We start from the raw sequence: 18,388 nt of genomic DNA on the forward strand, positions 1-18,388 counted from the left end.
GGGGCACATCTTCCTGCCCATGTCTCTGAGAGTGAAGGAGCTGGCAGTTATGATTAGGGATGTAGAACCCGACATTAATGATTGCCGTGAATCTGTTTTATCGTGTCGCCAACAAAGGATGTTCTCCAAGTCCACCAGATCCTCTCCTCGTAAACTCCTCGCGAGAGTTATGGCGACCTTTCTCAGCCGACGCATTCTGCCTCAAACAAAGCCATTTGTCAACGCCCCACCTTGTGTCATTGGATATTGTGTAGTACATTATATCCACACATATTACCTGTGAGTGTATGGAAGTATTTTCAGTGGACTTGCAGCGTGGTTCTTGTGAATAGGTACATCTGCAGCTAACAGAAAGTACAAAAGAGGTAGAGTAAACAAATGTCATTCGCTACACCTTGTTTGTCATCAGCCCACCAGTGTTAGATTTCAGTATAACTATTGTCTGTTGCTATTATTATTGCCATTACTATTCTTTACAGTTCCAGCACTATTAACCCTGAAGAGTGTTTTAAGAGGGTCAATATGAGTCTACAATCCCAGTAATGTGTAGAGCTCCAGGTAGAGAGCTCGGTATATCAATGCCGGTGCTGCAGTCACATATTAAAAATGTGTTAACATTTCTGGTACATCTCCAGAACATTATGAGAGTGTATTTGTGTCAGCTGGGCCAAGGTTCTGACTGTTTGGGCACTAAACAGTGTTTTGAGTCACAGCTCATGCTTAATTCTCCAGACCATTTAAGGTGAAAAGGGAAGCCAAGGGATTGCCACTGAATATTTCATGTCCTCCACAGTTATCTCGACATGGACTGAATGGCAAATTAAGAGTATCTCCCCTGAAACAAAACTGTTAAAAAGGTAACCCTGTAGCATAGTGTTTATTATTTTGATTTCTTTTATATTTTCTTCTCAGAAACAGGTCTGCATCATTATGAATAAATAAGAGATTTTGCCAGGGGGAAGAGACATGTCTTCAATTCTGCATCAGCAGGGATGAGGTGGAGAGGGAAAAGCAACAGTGAAACAACTTCCTGGCAAGTAATTCTTTCTTTTTCTTCTTCTTGTTCTCCTGCTTCCTCTTCCTACTCTTCTGTCTTGTTATGTACCACTGTTTGCTGTCCGGAATGTCCACAGTGGGGAGTGCTTCGTGTTGATCAGGACAAACCATTCTCATCTCCCATCACCAATCCTGAACATTGACAAATAAAAATTTGTGTGAAGAGATCCCACTCCCGGCTACAATGATGTTTCAGGGTTTAGACATTTTCTTCACAATGACATTTTTTCTTGGCAAGCCTAACTTTTCTGACATCTACAACCTATCTGAAACCAACTGTCAAGAGCATGATGATGGATATTTGCTTGCTTACTGCATTCCATTTTGTTGCCAAGGCAACATAAGCAAATTCATCAAATAGTATACAAACTCCGATATCATTAGGTTCCCAGATACCCAATATCATTAGGTTCCCATACTCAGAAAGGCCCAAGGTAGCTTTGATAATCCCCAAATAATAGTAACAATAATAAAACATAATTTAAAGTGCCATATTATTTCACAGTCTTATTGAAAGCTAATCTACCTACAGCATGGATGCATTGGAAAAGACAGACACACTTATTCATTTTACTCTCATTCTCCCTCTTTCTTTGGCTCTTTCTGGGGGATGTGTTCTGTCATTCATTTATCATTAAAATTTTTCAGCTGACGTGTTTGATCATCCCAATTCTCTGATGTTGGATTGTGGAGGATGCTCAAGTAGAAAATGTAAAACTGAAATGGTATAACTAAGGCTACGGGCTTCGCTCCAGGGCATCTGTCAGTAAAGTGAACTTCTGATCTGTAGGTTGCAAGCTTGAATCCCTCATGGCACACCGTGTGTGTGTTTGTTTGTTTTTTTATGTATGTTAGCCTAGAGTAGGGTGATTTGCCTCAGTGATCATGAAGCTGCATAAATGGGTTGCATGGAAAGTATGTTTAAATGAAAGGTCACATAATTACATGTACAATAATAACAGCACTGAAAATGAACATTTCTACAAGACTTGTATTGCCAAGTTCTTTGTCTTTTATCACTCCTTCCCTGCAGCACTTCAATTAAATAAATTCCTGCAGCGTAGGGCCGTAATGTTCCTTCACTAATATGTAGTGCCCATTATGGGGTCTTTAAATAATTGATTCAGATTCTATTTAAGATCTCTTGGAGCACAAATGGCAAAGCTCAGTCTCTCCATGATCTTTTCAAATAAAAGGCGTTTAGCTCTGCCGCAAGAACTGACCTACACCACCCGCACACTGACAATGTCTGACCCTTCAATTTACCTTTAATTTCTCATGAGTGCCTCTGCCTTTTTTCACTGCGTGAGGTTTAAATAAGAATTGGAGGTAGTATTCTGTGAATTTACTGTCCTGAGTCCTCAGAACCTTGGACAGCGCAGCACTGCTGTACTGATGCATGCCTCCATGTCTTGTACGGGAAACGTTTGATTGAATTCAGCGCCTGCAAACACTGCACGTGATTAGGTTATCTATGGTCTGAGATCTAGCTAGCTCACCTGTAACTAGCCTTGGCCAACAGCAACAGTGACTAGCAACAACTACTTACAACACATACAAAAACTGAAAGGCTTTTGGTTTGTTTTGCTGACACATTTTCATCAGTGGGAAGGCAAACAGCCAGCACAGAGCTGAGTCAGCCTGAATAGGAAAGTGGCAAAAGGGCACATGAGTCAGACCAAGGCAGTGGTTCCTAAGGTGTTCGCATTTACGCAAACAAATACACCCTGTCCTAGGCATGAGCCAACTGAATGAGCACCTGGTAGGAGTCCGGATTGGGCGAGCAACACTGCAGCAGCACTGCACTGTGTGTGGATTGTATTTTAGGCTTGTGCTGAGGATTGTTTCCTAGTGTTCCTAAAGTGTGAACTGAACCATCTTGACCACCCACTTCCAGGGAGCTGGACTGGGCGTGTAGCAGCGCCAGAGGAGCTGACACAGGGAGTCATAAAGAGAAGAAGGAGTAGTCATCCGGAGGATGGAGAGCAGCACACACCACATGTTGGCTGCTGAATAAATCAAACCCTAAATAATGTAAAGAGAGTGGAAGCCCTGGTGCATGAAAAACGGCCAGCGCAGCCAGCAGCACCAGGCTGAGAGGAGACCACCTTCCTTCAGAGAGAGAGGGAGAGAGAAAGAGATGGGGAGAGGCAGAGAGAGGGAGAGAAAAGAGACAGGGAAGGGGGGGGGTAAAAGATAACATCCTGAGCACTTAGTTCAGCTTGTGAGATACTAAAGAAATGTTAATGGACACTGATGTCAGCATGTTCAAAATAACTGTAAAAGCAACCTAAACTGATATAAACTGTGGAAGACCCCCCCCCCCCCATCCCCTTTCCAGTGTTAACTGTAACAGAACAAGTGGCTGAAATTAATACCAACATATACGTTTGTTTATTCATTTTTTGTAGCCTACATTAAAAAAACAAAACCTTGACAGGGGTTAAGCTGTAGATTTACAAGGGCAGAGGTGTCGTATCATGTCAAACCTCTGACATCTATGGGCAGTAACTGGTGTACAGAAACATGGCGTACTTAAATGGTTCAGGACCGCCCCTTCCATGGTACGAACCCTCACTTGTCATGTCTTTGCTCATATGGAGGGATGCAGCAGGATTTCACTCAGTCTGTCACATGCATGCTTTGTATTCCATTAATATGCCTGGACGAGAGAAGAGCATACTGTTTTGCTCTCATGATCAGGCCACGGACTGCCTCAGCTAAGGTGCATTTTTTTAATGACACAATAACCTTTCCATTTCTAATATGAATGTAACTTAAAATGTTGATGCGCCTTAATTAAAAGGGCTTGAGCGCATTTTTTGTTCAGCAGATGCAGCTGACCTTTGGGGCTGCCAGATGCAGTCAAGGTGAACATTTCAGAAATTATATTTTTGTGCATTCACACTGGAGTACCTGAGGTATAATGCACCCAAGCTGACTCTTATTAACCAAAAATAAGTCAGAGACAAATGCCTTGTAATTTTATCCAGAGCAGGTGTATAACAACACGGATCGATGTACGAGTGAGAAGCCTCAGCTACGGGCGGGGGGGGGTTGCCATGGTTCGGCAGTTCAGTAAGGACACAATATGTTAATATCCAACTTCTTTGAAGTCTCAGATGAGCCTCATGTATAGGCAATTGTAACCTTGCCTTTGGCAGGCAAGTAAATGGTTTCTAAGCCTCTGTTACTGACCCACTGTCGATACGTTTAATCAGGTTCTTACCTTGAGATATAACTCCTTACAAAAGAGAGTCGTGTCGAGTACATCTTACAGATCCGGGAAAGGATATAATTGTTCAACAAAAGACAGACGACCATAAGGAAAAGCATTACTCCAATCAAACAAAGTCTTTAAAATCACATTCAAACTGGACTTGCTGTTGAAAAAAAAACAGGAAATAAAATGCAGAGAGGAGACTGGAGCCATTTAACAGTGGTACAGGGCCCCGCAACCGTGAGCAGGATTGCTAACAACTGTCTTAGACGTGACTGAAATCCAATACCCTGTGGAGGTGGGAATCTGCTCGGCTGAAAAAAAAAAAAACACATAATGTGCTGAGAGGATCCCCAGAGAGCCTGATTACAGACTATGCTTAAAGTGCACAACAGCAGAGCGAAGATAGATCTGCTGTTTCACATGCGCTACGCCACTGCCTGACACACAGCCATCCACCGGGGAAAGGGTTATCAGCACAGGAGGTGAACTACAGTGTGTGAAGATGAGGATAGAGGCAGGTCTGTATTCACTGTGAATTCACACCATGGCGGAAGCCTCATTGTACTTGGGACTCAGACTTGCCTGGATCAATTGGCACCTGCCTTCCACACCCTGAAAGCAGCGGCAGAGATAAGGAGACAAGAACCTGAGCTTGCAACCCTGAGAGCTGTAGGGACAGAATCAAACACCCTGCAGACTGTACCGAGGAGTGTGTGTCTGTGTAGAGCTGCAGACAACCATGTTCAGGAAGCACATCCTGCCCGCCCTCACAAACAGAGCGGAGGACCAATTCACAGGAGCTGAGCACTGCACCTAGAGGCCTGGCAAGGGGACAACCAGACCATGAAGCTGTAGAGACTGAAGATGGATCTCAGCTGGGTCTCACTGTGCAGATGGGAGAATAGCCCACACTGCCACATGTCCTCACGCACATGTCACACCTCCCTGCCCTATACACACACTACTCCTCCCATAATGAATATAAACAGTATGTCTGATGTGGACAAATGGTCGTCCATGAAACCTAGCATTGCGGAACATGCCTCCCCACGGCTCCAGTAGCTACAGACTGCGCCCTCCCAGAAAAACTCAAAGTCAAACACGGCAGTCTCTGGGGGAATAGCAGCATGTCAAAGACTCCATTTACCCTGTGTAAAATGCAGAGACACACATTTGGCTCCAATAATAAAGGCAGAATTCGTTATACCACACCAGCAAGTGTAGCTACAGCTAACACGCCACCTTCAGTTCTGACTCCTGTCATTGTAAAAAGAACAGCTTCCATGATCTTCTACACCACAAAGTGCTCATTTCCCAGTCCCAGGATCTGTTCCGATCGGTGGGGATCTTCACGGCAGGTCTGGCAAAGCGATGGGCTACAACAGAATTGAAGGTATTAACTGTTTGGAGACACTTTCTCCTCACCTCACAGCCATTTTAGAGAAACAGCCATGAGGTTGTGACTAACAGGCAGGGGACCAGGTTCGGCATCCCATCAGAGGCCTGAGATTGTGTATAGGCCTAGTAAATGTCAGGACTCTCTGGGGACTTTCATATAGAGCTCAGCACCAGGCAGTGGTGTCTATGCCAGATTTAGACACAAAGATCCAAAGGTGCATTTACAGCCAGGCAACAAAAACACCATTAACCGTGCTGGGACTGCAAGCATATTACACCTCTTTCGAACAGCACAAAAAAAAAAAAAACAAGGGAATCAATTTGGCAATAAACATTGTTAATTACATATGCAAAACACTGGCAGTAGAAGTAAACTTTTAACTTAATCATAAAAAAGGTGCAAAACACAAGCATATTTGGTGTTGAAAAGAGCGATGGTTCACCTAAGAAAGTAAACATAACAGTCTTAACATAACAGAAAATGCTGAAAGCCAACCAACCAGAATAGTATAAAAAGAGCACAAACACTGCATGATAAAAAGCCTTTATACAACAGCTAAACAAAACTGAAGAGGCACTTGACCTAAGCCCCTTCTATTCAGCAGTGGAGTACAGGACCTGCTAACAAGCCCACAACCGCTATGATTAGACCAGCAATACTATCTTGCAGGTCCAATGAAATGCTCTCAGTCATGCCAACAGGCCTGAACTGGGACTATTTCCTCTTCATATCCAGATCCCCAAAGTAACACAATATTCTGTTCCTGTTCAGGCAGGCCAGAAATCCTACAGACAAAAAGCCTTAGTGACCAAGCAGACCTCCCCAGCCAAAGACCCATCCAGGCCAAATGGTGCTAGGTCTCTCAATTCCGAGCCAAACTGGATCCAATGAGCCCCAAATGAAAACCATTAGCACTCAAAATAAATACTATATCAACAACTGAAAAAAAAAAACAGAACTCCCTAGAAAGAAGAACCATGTAAGCATCCCAAAACAAGACCATCAATGGGTATTGCTGTCATGATGAGTTGTATCCTACTGTTGGTATTACTACATTATTATTTCTTTTTGCAATTGTGTAGCCTTTTTATTTATGTCTGTGATATTTTACATGTTATTATTGTATATTATTGCTGCTACTTGCATCTATATGTAATTTAATTCAACCATCATTTGCATTGAATTATGTATTTTGCACTTGCAACTCCTCTTTAGCAATACTATACATTGTAAAGTCATGGCAATGAAGCGAATTTCTAATGTTGAATCTCGGAATCTTGAGAAAGATGAGGGTTATGCCATTATGATATGCCATTGTGAATTCACTGGTTTTAGCTACTAGAGTTTGTTTCGAAGAAGAACTGTACTGTACTTGCGCTTTGCTCCCCGTCAGACATGAGAAAAACAAGCATTGCACCGGGGGAATCGTCTGATTCGTAGTCATTACCATTATCTCCACTAGGTAGCGTTTGTTGACGTTTGCATCCAAGTATACGTGTAAAGGCACTGCGCCATCTGTCGGAAGACGATTACCGGTGACGTGAAATTGAACCAAGCCGGTAGCTTGCAGTTTTCGGGGGACCTTAAATGATGTAACACAAGTCTTGCATAATCCAAAGGAGAGAGGTAACGTGCGACAATTCGTCATTGACAACCAAAGCCATTGCAATGTGCAGCTGTGTTTATGCAGCATTTAGTATACATAACTGGCTGGATTGTACGGTTTAATTGCTGCCTGCAAACCAATGCTCAGTACGTTGATGATCCTCGCTATCAATCCATATCTAGATGTATGCTTAACGTTACGAAAGCTCATTGGTTGTATGACCACATCGACTTTCAAAGTGCTAGGTACTTATTTAGCTAATAGGTATCTAGCTAACAACTGTAACATTAACTGTAATAAATGTAATTATGATCGGGTTATTTTGCGTTTAGCTAGCTAGCCGGCTAACCCTCAGAATTATTCATGTTATGCCAAACTGTCCTTACGTTTTTTCCACAACTGTCTATGTCTTACAGGTTCTGGTTCAGTTTTGCAAATCCCCCTCTAAAAAGACATCTTACATTTTGCTAGCAAGCAAATAACTATCAATGCGAGCATAACCTGAAAGTATTAACCAGATACCTGTCTAGTGAGATTACGCCAGCATGGCTACAAAGTAAAACACGTAGCTCTATCTAAATTACCTATCAACAGGCAATGCGAGTTATATAGCGTTTGACAAAGTGCTGAGTGTGCGTAATTGCAGTATTTCAGGAGCTAATATCGGCAACTTCGTTTCATTCTACTGCAAGCAGTTGCAATGAGGATTTGTGTCTGGTCAGAGCAATATTTATAGACTATATTTTGTTTGTATGAGGTTTGCATTTGCAATATACCCTCTGTCTCCTTTCATACTTGTCACGTCACACCCATAACATTGAGCGACCACAATCCTTCACCATGCCATAATAAAAATGGATTAAACAGATTGCAACACTGTAGACTTTGCAGAGTCACACATGCCTTCTGCCAGCATTTAATCTCATTTTAATTTCATGTCACACTACAACTTGAAACTTTTAAAAACTATTCTTTTCACATTCTATGATAAACCTAACAATGATAAAAACTCATATCTTCAAGTTACCAGAAGAAATCAGGAAACATTCAGTAACATGCATTTGGAATACTACTTGTCTATGTGTATGTGTGTGTTGGGGTCGGGGGTGGTAAATTGTTAGTTGTAAATTGGCATCATATCGATGTCAGTATTTTCACTGGGAGAGCTATTTTTGCAGATGTGTTCTGACATGGTGTAAGCAGTAGCCTACATGTGGCCAACTTGCCTCGTTTGCATGCTGAAAGTGTTTCTTACAGATAAAATCATTATCAGCCACTTCTGCCATCACATGACAAGTGAACTGTGTGACAAACTACATACCTCTGAAGACATTTCAGAATTCTGTGTTCAGAAATAGTAGCTCAGGGATACATGATTTCAGACATACCTCAGTAATTTACCCACTGAGACTGTCATAATTCCTTAGCCAAATAAAGACCTAGAAGCATGCATGTAGAGTCAGCCAGGTGTAAATGCTTCATAAAAATTAGTCAGCTGGGAATATGATTGTGTCATTTGTTATTATTCCCTCCAGGCAGAAGCTGACCCTAAGTGCTGATTAGATGTGTGCTTGAGGAGTCAGATCTGAGATTATTGATCTGAGTCAGATCTGAGCACTTACAGGCCGGCTCTTCTTTCAGTTTATAGTTCTTAGTGAAACTGTTCATCAATTCTGAACTCAGTATTGTGTTTAAAACCATCAAGATAATTGTACGTAGTGTTTTGATTCACGCTAACAGAGTTATTATTTTTTATGTTGTCTTCCTCTGTCTTTGTGGGAATGGGGGTGATTCAGCAAAATCTCCTCTTGCTTTGTTTGGGCCTATTCTTTGGCTTTATTTAGCAGACCTGCACTTCAGAAAGGAGAGAGATTGCCACCACTTGTTTGGGGGCCAGTCTGCCACAGTTTGTGGTGGTTTCTGGAATGACATTTCTATGCTCCCTTACATGAAATGGGTTTCCTCTTCATCACAGGCTTATTTAAATTTTGATACACCTTGCCTCAGTGTGGATTGCAGCAGACCACTCCTAGAGGAGCTTCTTTTTTTCTGACTCCCAGAATGAAAGCTTGTTGGCTTAATAGGTAACTTTGGAACGGAGCCACAATTAATTCCATGTCAGTGGTTGTGGTGGCCTTGTGCAGTCAAGCTACCCAATCATTTGTGTTATCACTCCGCGTATGCAAGGCTGGCTTTATTGAAACCTCACCCTCACATTTTAATGGACAATCCTCTGGCGGTTTGCATGTTTGACTTGCTTTGCGGGCAAGTTAATTAAAGCAAACATATTTGTTTTATATCTGGATACTTTATAAAACACCGCTGCCTTTTGTTTTGTTATGCCTGTCGAGCTTTATAATGAGATGCTTTGTTCCTCATTAAGTGGGCTGATTTATTTTGACAGTTTTATGAAGCGTTGCGAGTTATTTGCACAGAAAGCAGCGCAGACCACAGTGACTGTTTAGCAGCTTTGACCCAAGATGCCAAATGCAAATTGGTAATGTATGTAGCGGTCAGTTGTGTTTCTGTTGAGCTTGGGAATTTCTGATGATGTTAATATCGAACTGTTGTAGATGAATTTCATTTTTTTTTGTCTCTGGATATTGGGTGGGGGTGTTGTCCACAAATGCAATTCTTGGTCTTGAGTCAGGTTTAATAAGGCTTGTAGGGGAAAACTGTGTCTCTAAAATAGGTTATGTAATTGAAGTGCCCTTGTAATGGCAGAGCAAAAGCGGGATCCTCCTGCTCATAGCCGCAGTCTGGAGGTGTGCTTTGGCTTATTGGGGTCAGTATGTGATGTCCTTCACCATCAATGCATGAGCAATGACCCTCAGCACATTAGTACTTTATTTACTCCCAACTTATACTTTATCACAGTTACAACATCTCATGAATCCAGATGTTCCTCTCAGTGGCTCTTCATGTTCTAGGCTTTTTTTTTGTTACTGGAGTGACCATGCTGTGAGAAGAGGAGATGGCTGGCCGAATCCCCCTGGTGTTGCTGGCCTGTGGCTCTTTCAACCCCGTCACCCACCAGCACATGAGGCTGTTCGAGCTGGCCCGGGACCACATGCACCAGACAGGTGGGTCTCCGTTGTAAAGGCCCAGATACATTTAAACTGTCTCTCAGGTGGGTCTAAATTGTAAATGGCCCTCGTTCCATTCATAAGCAGTCACAGAGGATGCTCCAGCAGTATTAACGCCTGAAAGCAGCCACTCAGAAGTGAATAGTGGACAGTGGTAGAGACATAATACAGACCGATGACAGATATTTTGAAACCCATTACCATTAAATATTTAAGGGCTCTCTTTGTCTTCAGTCCAGTTCAAATCTAACAATAGGCAGATCTTATTTTGTCAGGTTCATTCCAAACTAGTTCATTGTTTAATGTCTGTGTATTTTAACCAGTAATTGGTTAATGAGCTACACCTGCCCCACACCTGGACACTTTAAATGCAGGTGTGTAGCTGCAGTAGAGAACTCGCTTTCAGTGTTTTTTCCCGTGTGCTTGAGGCAGGTTCCTTTGTTTGGTGGTTTTTAAAATAAATTATTTGCTTTTGTAAGTTTTATTCCTTTGTTCTTCCTTTGTTCATTTCTGTAAGAAGCGTCACCAAGCTTCTCTACAGTAAATGTAAACACACCCGCATTGTATGTGTTGTGCTCTCTTTGTGTGCTGGTGAGTTTTTGCTGTGGTGGGTGTGTTTTTGTTCTGTGTCTCTCGTGCCGTGGAAGGAATTTGCATGTGACACATTCTAAAAATAACACGTTTTTATGCACATGGGGGCTTTAAGTGACGAACAGAACTACAGCACGAGAGCCACAAGGCAATTATTGTATGGTAAACCACCCAGTTTCTTGTGGTCAACAACCCAAACAACCCAAATTACTGCGGAGCCTGCTGGCCAACCTGTCAATTTACTGTCAGGCAAACAGACCAGTTTCCTGGAGGGCCTATTAGCTAGTTTATTGCAAGACATACAGGCCAGTTTCTTGTAAGACATGCTGCCCAGTTTTCTTTCAGGGGTCACCCATGCAGCCTGCTTTCATAAGCAGTGCTAACAGTGATTAAGTTGGAGTACATAATGCTCTTATTGTCACTCAGATTCCAGGCACAGCATCTACATCCTGCTCATGGTTGGAGGTACAGATTAGGGATCAAAATTATGCTGTAAGGTGCTGACACACAGGAAGGAATTGCGTGGACTGGGCCCCTCACTCAACGGGGGGGGCTGCATGTACTTCTTGTGTTCAGCTCAAACGTGACTTTCGAATGTTAGGCCTCGTTACAGCTGCTACATTACTTAACTCTTCTCCACCTTTGCAGTCTTTTTCACCCTGGCCTTTGACGTCAGACTTAGCCTTGAATGATTGATATCTGTCAACACATTATCAAGCAAGTTAGAATTTGTATTACTCAGTCATGTAACCGCAGCACTGCCCTGTGTTTGAGGCCAGTTCTCTTAAGTGGTGAATAAATAATGCTGGTAAAAGGCAAGTACATTACCATTTGGTATTGGACTTTCATTTTTTTTGGATTTAATTAGCGCTAGTATTGGAAACAAGTGTCCCCATCATAAATTATTTTGCCAAATGCCTAATTCTTTTTATTAGGGGACTTAAATAACAGAGCACATCTTCAATTTACACTTTGGGAAATTTGCCAAAGTGGTTCATATTAAGTAACATGCTTCAGTAGCACAACAGCATATACAGGATTTGAACCTGAATCTTTCAGGTTACCAGTGCCAGTCGTGAATGACCCTGTGCCGGATGCTGTCACCTCCCTCAGGTCAGTTCCAGGTTGTGGGTGGGATCGTATCCCCTGTTAGTGACGTTTATGGCAAGCAGGGTCTGGCCCCAGCTCGGCACCGCGTTGCCATGGCGAGACTGGCACTGCGCAGCTCAGACTGGATCACCGTGGACGACTGGGAGAGCCAGCAGGCGGACTGGACCGAGACTGTCGTCACCATGAGGTATGGTGCGGTGAAGGACAAAATGCACACAGTCCTAACAAGACTTGGGGAGAAAAGCTCTAAGAACAAAATCCGAAATGCAAATGAGTATCAAAAATGATTTGCTTTCTTTCTCTTTGTGGAGCCCTGTTTTGGAATCGCCAATTGTACATCGTCTCACTGTGATAACCTTCACGCTCATTAAGGAACACTAAATGCAGTGCAGTCCTCCAATACACTCACAGCCAAATACTGTTTTTTGCTTTACAAGGCACACATTGCACCACATAGGAGAAGGGGGTCATTGGAAGGTATATGGTACTCCACTGATATCGTTCAAGCAACTTGCAGGCGCCTGACAGATCAAAAAAGGAGTCAGAATCAAAGTGACACTGGGGAGCCAGAATTGAGCCAGATCTATCCAGGATCCAGGGAACAGAACCAGTTAAGGCAACGCCAGTGAAAATGGAAGACTAACCAAATCTTTCTAGACCAGAACCAAAAAGTGAAACAAAACGAATTTCCCATTTTTCTGAACAAAAAGTTCTTTTTTTTAGTTCCACGGAATTTTCGTAATTACAGAGTGAAGAAATCTTAGCAGAAAATCCTCTGTAATTTTGAGAAAACACTTGATCCGTGTTTAAATAATAAAGCTGGAGCTTCTCTGCTCATTCAGGTCTCCTTGCAAATCGCTGCAAGCCATACACCCTTGAGCAGGGAGCAGACAGAAATTAGTTCATACTGATTCAGAACAATACAGTACTGGTATCTTGTATTTTTTGACATCTACTTATGCTTAATTTATGTCTTAAGATAGCTATGCCATATAAAAAAGTAATAAGCCTTCGAGCTTCCTGCATGAAAATCTGGACTCAGCACTGAGGAAGGCCCTGCTGTAATAAGAAGCCATTAGATGATGAGACCACCACGTTTTTGTGATAATTTGGAGAGAATTTGAGAGTTGCCTCAGAAGTGAGGTAAGTTTGATTATTTTACATATGCTGTTTTGAGCTACATGTATCCATCCAATTGTAAAATGTAACTCATTGGCTGATACAGTATGGAATGTCCTACTGTATGGTATGAGTAAGGTTGCTTGACATATAAATATATATAGCAAGCATTAGGACCTAGTGATGAGTTCAAGACCAATCTGTTGCATGGCAGTTGTGACTTTAATCAAAGCTGCTTCAGTTCTTGCAATTCATGTCCAGTTGTGCATTGTGAAATGATTATTATTTGGCTTGCATAAGTGCCCTCACACCGCATGCATAATGTGATGTAATGCGGTATAATGTGATGCAACGTGTCGGAAGTGCTCCAGGGTAGGAGTCGGGAGTCCTCAGTGCTGCTGTCAAGCACAGGCCGTCCATTAGATCTATATCCCGTCCCGACTTCGCCCCGCCCCCACTGCCTCATCCCGTCTGTGAAGTCCCGCCAAGTGTGCAAGGGCAAAGTGCGGGGGTAATGTCAGTGGCACAGTGGCCGCAGGGCAGCGGGTTGCCATGGCAACGTGGGCCGGTGCCAGCCCTCGCCCCGTGGGATGAGATTAGGAATTTGGATCACTCGCAGAGCTGGCCGGGGCGGTGGCACTGCAGCGCTGATGATGTCCCTGCAGAGGGTGCCGACGTGCCCGTAGCTTTGCACAGCTGGCTACTGTTTCCTGTCTCCTTTGTGCCTGGGAATTACTGAGCAGGCATCTCCTCGCTGCCAGTGGAGTATTGAACAGCCTCAGATATCCATACGCCATCATTATTAACACACACTCTCTGGTTCACATTTAGGCAAAATATGCGTACCCTATACACACAAAGACTCACAACCTGGCACAGAAGAGCTCCAAGATGCACACATACAATTATAGAAACACACTTATCACTAATAGTGAGAGGAGAGCTGAAAGCACTTGTGACGCATTATGCAACTCTCCCCAGGGCCCTCACGGTTCTTAATCCCGTTGTGAGAGGTTCATAGTTTAAGCTGCATTTGCGCAAGAACCGAGCTGATTAGAACATGAAGTGGCCTCTTGTCTCTGACACGGGGCGAGGGAGGAGCCGGGGACACACGGGGTGTTTGGGAAAAGGGGGGTGGGGGGTGCTGGGGGGGGGGGGGGGGGTGCTGGATTCACATAATCAAACGCAAGCACAAATCGTCTCAAGCGTGGAGTAAGAGGATTATTCACACAGTGGCCGCATTTATTTTGTTTCACGGCCTCTCGTGTGTTTGTTTCTCTTCTCTCTGACTCCGTGTTGCAGGCACCATTACAGCCGGATCCTGAGGCAGTACCAGCGGAATACGGGGACGGGCGGAGCCCCGCCCCCAGATCCCCGCCCCCCTGACGGTAAGCCCCGCCTTGAAGCTGACCCTCAGCCTCTGGTCTCAGCTGCTCGTACATATCAGATGAGTAAAATAGCTCTGTGTTTTCCTTTCTTCTCTGTGCCGGTGAGAGCTGGTCTGTGTGTGTGATACATGGTGATTACAGTGAGTGCTGTCTGTAGGATGTGTGGGCTGGCAGCCTTATCAGATGAATGGTAATGGGATAATGGGCCGGTATGCCCGCAATAAGAGCCCAAGGCAATGGGTGCTTTGATGCTTTGATGTTGGAGACTGGAGAAAGTAACTAGGAGAAACCATATACCGTGATATTGCTACAGATTGTCCATGTCAGTTTTTAGAAATTAAACCTTGATATAGGAAATTCAAATGCACAACAGCAGTGCCTGGGATTTGAACCTTCATCCATCTGGATCAGGAGCCGATCGAGACCTGAGCGCGCGACCTTTGCACTCCACACGCCTGTCCCTGTGTGCTCATGTTGTCATGTGATTGCGATTTTCAAGAGTGCGTGTGAGTGCATGAATGCGTGTGTGTGTGTGTGTGTGTGTGTGTGTGTGTGTGTGTGTGTGTGTGTGTGTGTGTGTGTGTGTGTGTGTGTGTGTGTGTGTGTGTGTGTGTGTGGCTTCAGTCTGGCCCATGAGGCAGCTCACAAGCCACAGCTTACTTCAGAACCACATTTTTGGGCTGTTCAGAGCCAAGGCCGGAGTGCAAAGAGGAATTGCATCTACTTGTTGGCACAGGTCTCTTGGCAAGTTCTCATTGGGTGATGTCAGAAAGGCACTGATCCCACAGAGGCCGCGTCCTGGAGTAGGTTTCTCTCGACCCCACCCGAACGGGATTATACAAGGCTATGTGCATGGAGATTTGTTTTTGATTTGACAGTTCTTGCTCATATTAAGCTTGGTTAATTACCTAATGCAAATGAGTAGAGAATGAGCCTGGTGGGGAAAAGGAAAAGCATTCATCCAAAAAGTAGCGGTTTTCTGAGACACAACCCCCCCCCCCAGCGCCTCCTTTTATGTTGTAAACAAATGGCGCTGAGGGAGAGAGGATTTTCTGCAATCCTGTGTAGTGTGCTTGTGCTTAACGCCTATATTATTTAATGACACCACCGCGGGGCCAAAGAGAGGGGACGCATTAGCATGGAGGTCAAGGGTTTCCTTAAGGCCGTCAGTAATTGGGTCCCCAGAAAAGCTCCTCGGACAAGGAGAGCTTTTCATGTAAGTATTCACGCTCGGAGCTGGGCACGTGCAGCCAGGGTGCTGCGGGTTCAGACACCACCCAGGGACATGTCACCCTGAAGGTATTTCAGTAACGGTGCCCTTGCTAGGATCAAACAAATACGGGGGATGCTGGCATCACTGAAATGACCTCTCAAGAGCAACACTCTCATCTAAGTTAAGCGGATAGTGGTATTCAGACACATTGCTGTTCTTCACACACACACACACACACACACACACACACACACACACACACTTTGCTACACATTTGAGCTCTACTTCCAGCACTAATGGAAAGGTGAAGCCCACCTTACTCACTCACTCCTCAATGGCTGCTTTGCCCATTTCAGAAAAGTGTTTTTTTTTTCCCCCCGGCTGACAAAGAGATAAACACATCTTGCTTGAAATGATCTGAAGGCTGCCCTGACTGAAATGTTAGCTTTTCTGTCTGAACGAGTTTTGGGTGATTCATGCAAGGCGTAGCGTGCGGGTTTATCTCTTTTGTCAGTTTGAAAATGTGTTCTTCGTGCACTCACAAAAATTGGATGGGTGCGCAGGATATTGCTTCTGTTGTCCAAAGTATTTCAAAGGTCTAATGTGGAGTACCGAAAGAAAACAAGTCAGGCTAATTTTAACAGGTTTCAGTGACTCAGTTATTAGTGCAATTGAACCACTTAACTCACACTCATTAGCAGGTGAGGACTGCTGTCTTCACTTGAATGTGACTTTAGCTCATTGAATGTGGAGCGATTTGATTTCATCTCATTATGTAGTGGCTCTTCATTGAGAAGCCCATGGAGATGGGATGGGCGTGTGTGTGTGTGTGTGCGCACACAAGATGGTTCAGGTGCCCCCAGTTGCCCCAACAACCTGCGATAAATCCATTCTCCTGTCCTCGCCTCCGACGTTTGACCCCTCCAGCCTCCTCCACCCCTCCGCAGGTGCCGCCCCCCAGCTGAAGCTTCTCTGCGGGGCCGACTTCCTGGACACGTTCAAGGCACCGGGCCTGTGGCGGCCGGAGCACGTGGCGGAGGTGGCGGGCCGCTTCGGCCTGGTGTGCGTGAGCCGAGGCAGCCTGCAGCCGGACCGGGCCGTGCACGAGTGCGACACGCTCTCCCAGCACCGGGCCAACATCTTCCTGGTGCGCGAGTGGGTCCGTAACGAGATCAGCGCCACCGAGGTGCGGAGGGCCCTCCGGAGGGGCCTGAGCGTCAAGTACCTGCTGCCGGACGCCGTCATCGACTACATCCGCGAGCACGGCCTCTACACCTGGGAGAGCGAGCAGAAGAACAAGGGCGGCGTGCTGCGGCCCCTCGAACTGCAGGGGGCGCCGCCCGAGACGCTGGCCGACTGACGCCAGTGAGAACTGACTGCGTGGGGTTATTACTCAGCTTCTGGCCTGAGTGTTTACTTTTTTGCTGTGTGGACTTTGATATCACTTCTCCCCCTGTCGCATTGTTATGTGTTGTGGGTAGAGGATTGTGGCTGAATGGAACCACTTGAGTTGCACATATTGTTTTCAAACAATCTCATCATAAAGACACTTTCGGACCTGATGGATTTTGCCTTTTGTCTTCCCCATTTATAGCAGTGTGTTAGGGTGTTGTGTGGGTCTTCAACTGCATGAATCAAAACAGTCCGTTTACACAATGATTTTTACTGCCACAACACACATCAGCACCAGAAGTCTGTCCTGGGTGTGTCCTCACTTAGAGAGAGGATCCTTACAATAAAGCAGACAGTCTTTGGCCTGCAAATCTGCTGTCCGTATTGAGCTGGGAAAGAATTCTAAGCAGGTGCTGGTTAGAATGCATCTGCTACCTGAAAGCAAGCACAAACTGCTGTGTTTCCCTCTGCCCCTTGTACATGTAAGCATTATTTTTGCGCAGTCATCTGTGACTTCTTGTCAATAGGTGTCGCGTCATGCTGTGCTGTAGCTGTAATTTGCAGGTATGTCTCAGACAGTAACTGTCTCCTTCAATCCTACTTGCAATTCTGGTGGAGTTCCACTCAAACTGTCTGCAATTTACAAATAAACAATACTTCCTTGTAATTTACAACGACTTAATACATCCTTGAGACATGTTTTGAATAGATATGAGAGTTTTGATTGCTTTTGGTGTATTTTTCCCCCTACATGTTAAGGACTGTTAAGATTACTGCTTCTTAGAGGCCATACTTGGCCAGAGCTGACCGCAGCTCACCCTCAGTGCTAACGCCCACGTGCGCATGGCTGCGTGTTTCCTGGAACAATTCAGCAGGATTTAGGAAGACAAAGATGACTCATTCGAGTTTTGCACCTGGCGGGGGGGGGGGTATGCAGGATGATCTGGTATGTGCGACGACGTGACGTTATGCATAAGTATTCCATTTGGTGGAACCCGCAGTTGATGACTCCAAACACAACTCCTTTTCCTCTTTTCTGCAGGTCTATGAAATCTATGCAATATCAGACTCTATATGAAACATGCGAATTACAGTCTTGCACTGGTGTCAGCGATGTGAAATGTGTTCAGCTCTATTATCACAGTCAATACAATGCGTTGCAGCCGCGACAGGTGGCGGAATCACTAAATCCAGTTCATGCTGGC

At 44.6% G+C, this 18,388-nt stretch overlaps 1 protein-coding gene across 1 annotated transcript; it reads left to right on the forward strand.

Annotated features, from left to right (window-relative positions):
• The first annotated feature begins 7,235 nt into the window (after positions 1–7,235).
• On the forward strand, positions 7,236–17,627 carry nmnat3 (nicotinamide nucleotide adenylyltransferase 3). The gene is made up of 5 exons (XM_036554122.1): positions 7,236–7,304; positions 10,215–10,367; positions 12,075–12,258; positions 14,493–14,578; positions 16,739–17,627. Exons 2-5 carry the CDS (start codon positions 10,259–10,261, stop codon positions 17,149–17,151), a joined length of 792 nt encoding a protein of 263 aa, XP_036410015.1. The 5' UTR covers positions 7,236–7,304; positions 10,215–10,258; the 3' UTR covers positions 17,152–17,627.
• The last annotated feature ends 761 nt before the right edge of the window (positions 17,628–18,388 follow it).

Source organism: Megalops cyprinoides, chromosome 20, assembly GCF_013368585.1.
Source record: "Megalops cyprinoides isolate fMegCyp1 chromosome 20, fMegCyp1.pri, whole genome shotgun sequence".
Taxonomy (NCBI): domain Eukaryota; kingdom Metazoa; phylum Chordata; class Actinopteri; order Elopiformes; family Megalopidae; genus Megalops; species Megalops cyprinoides.

Bases quoted from the DNA above. Each gene is read 5' to 3' on its own strand.
- nmnat3 (XM_036554122.1), top strand. From the start codon at position 10,259: ATGGCTGGCCGAATCCCCCTGGTGTTGCTGGCCTGTGGCTCTTTCAAC. The intron at 10,368-12,074 runs GTGGGTCTCCGT...CACCTCCCTCAG, and splicing joins GGACCACATGCACCAGACAG to GTCAGTTCCAGGTTGTGGGT. The intron at 12,259-14,492 runs GTATGGTGCGGT...TCCGTGTTGCAG, and splicing joins GAGACTGTCGTCACCATGAG to GCACCATTACAGCCGGATCC.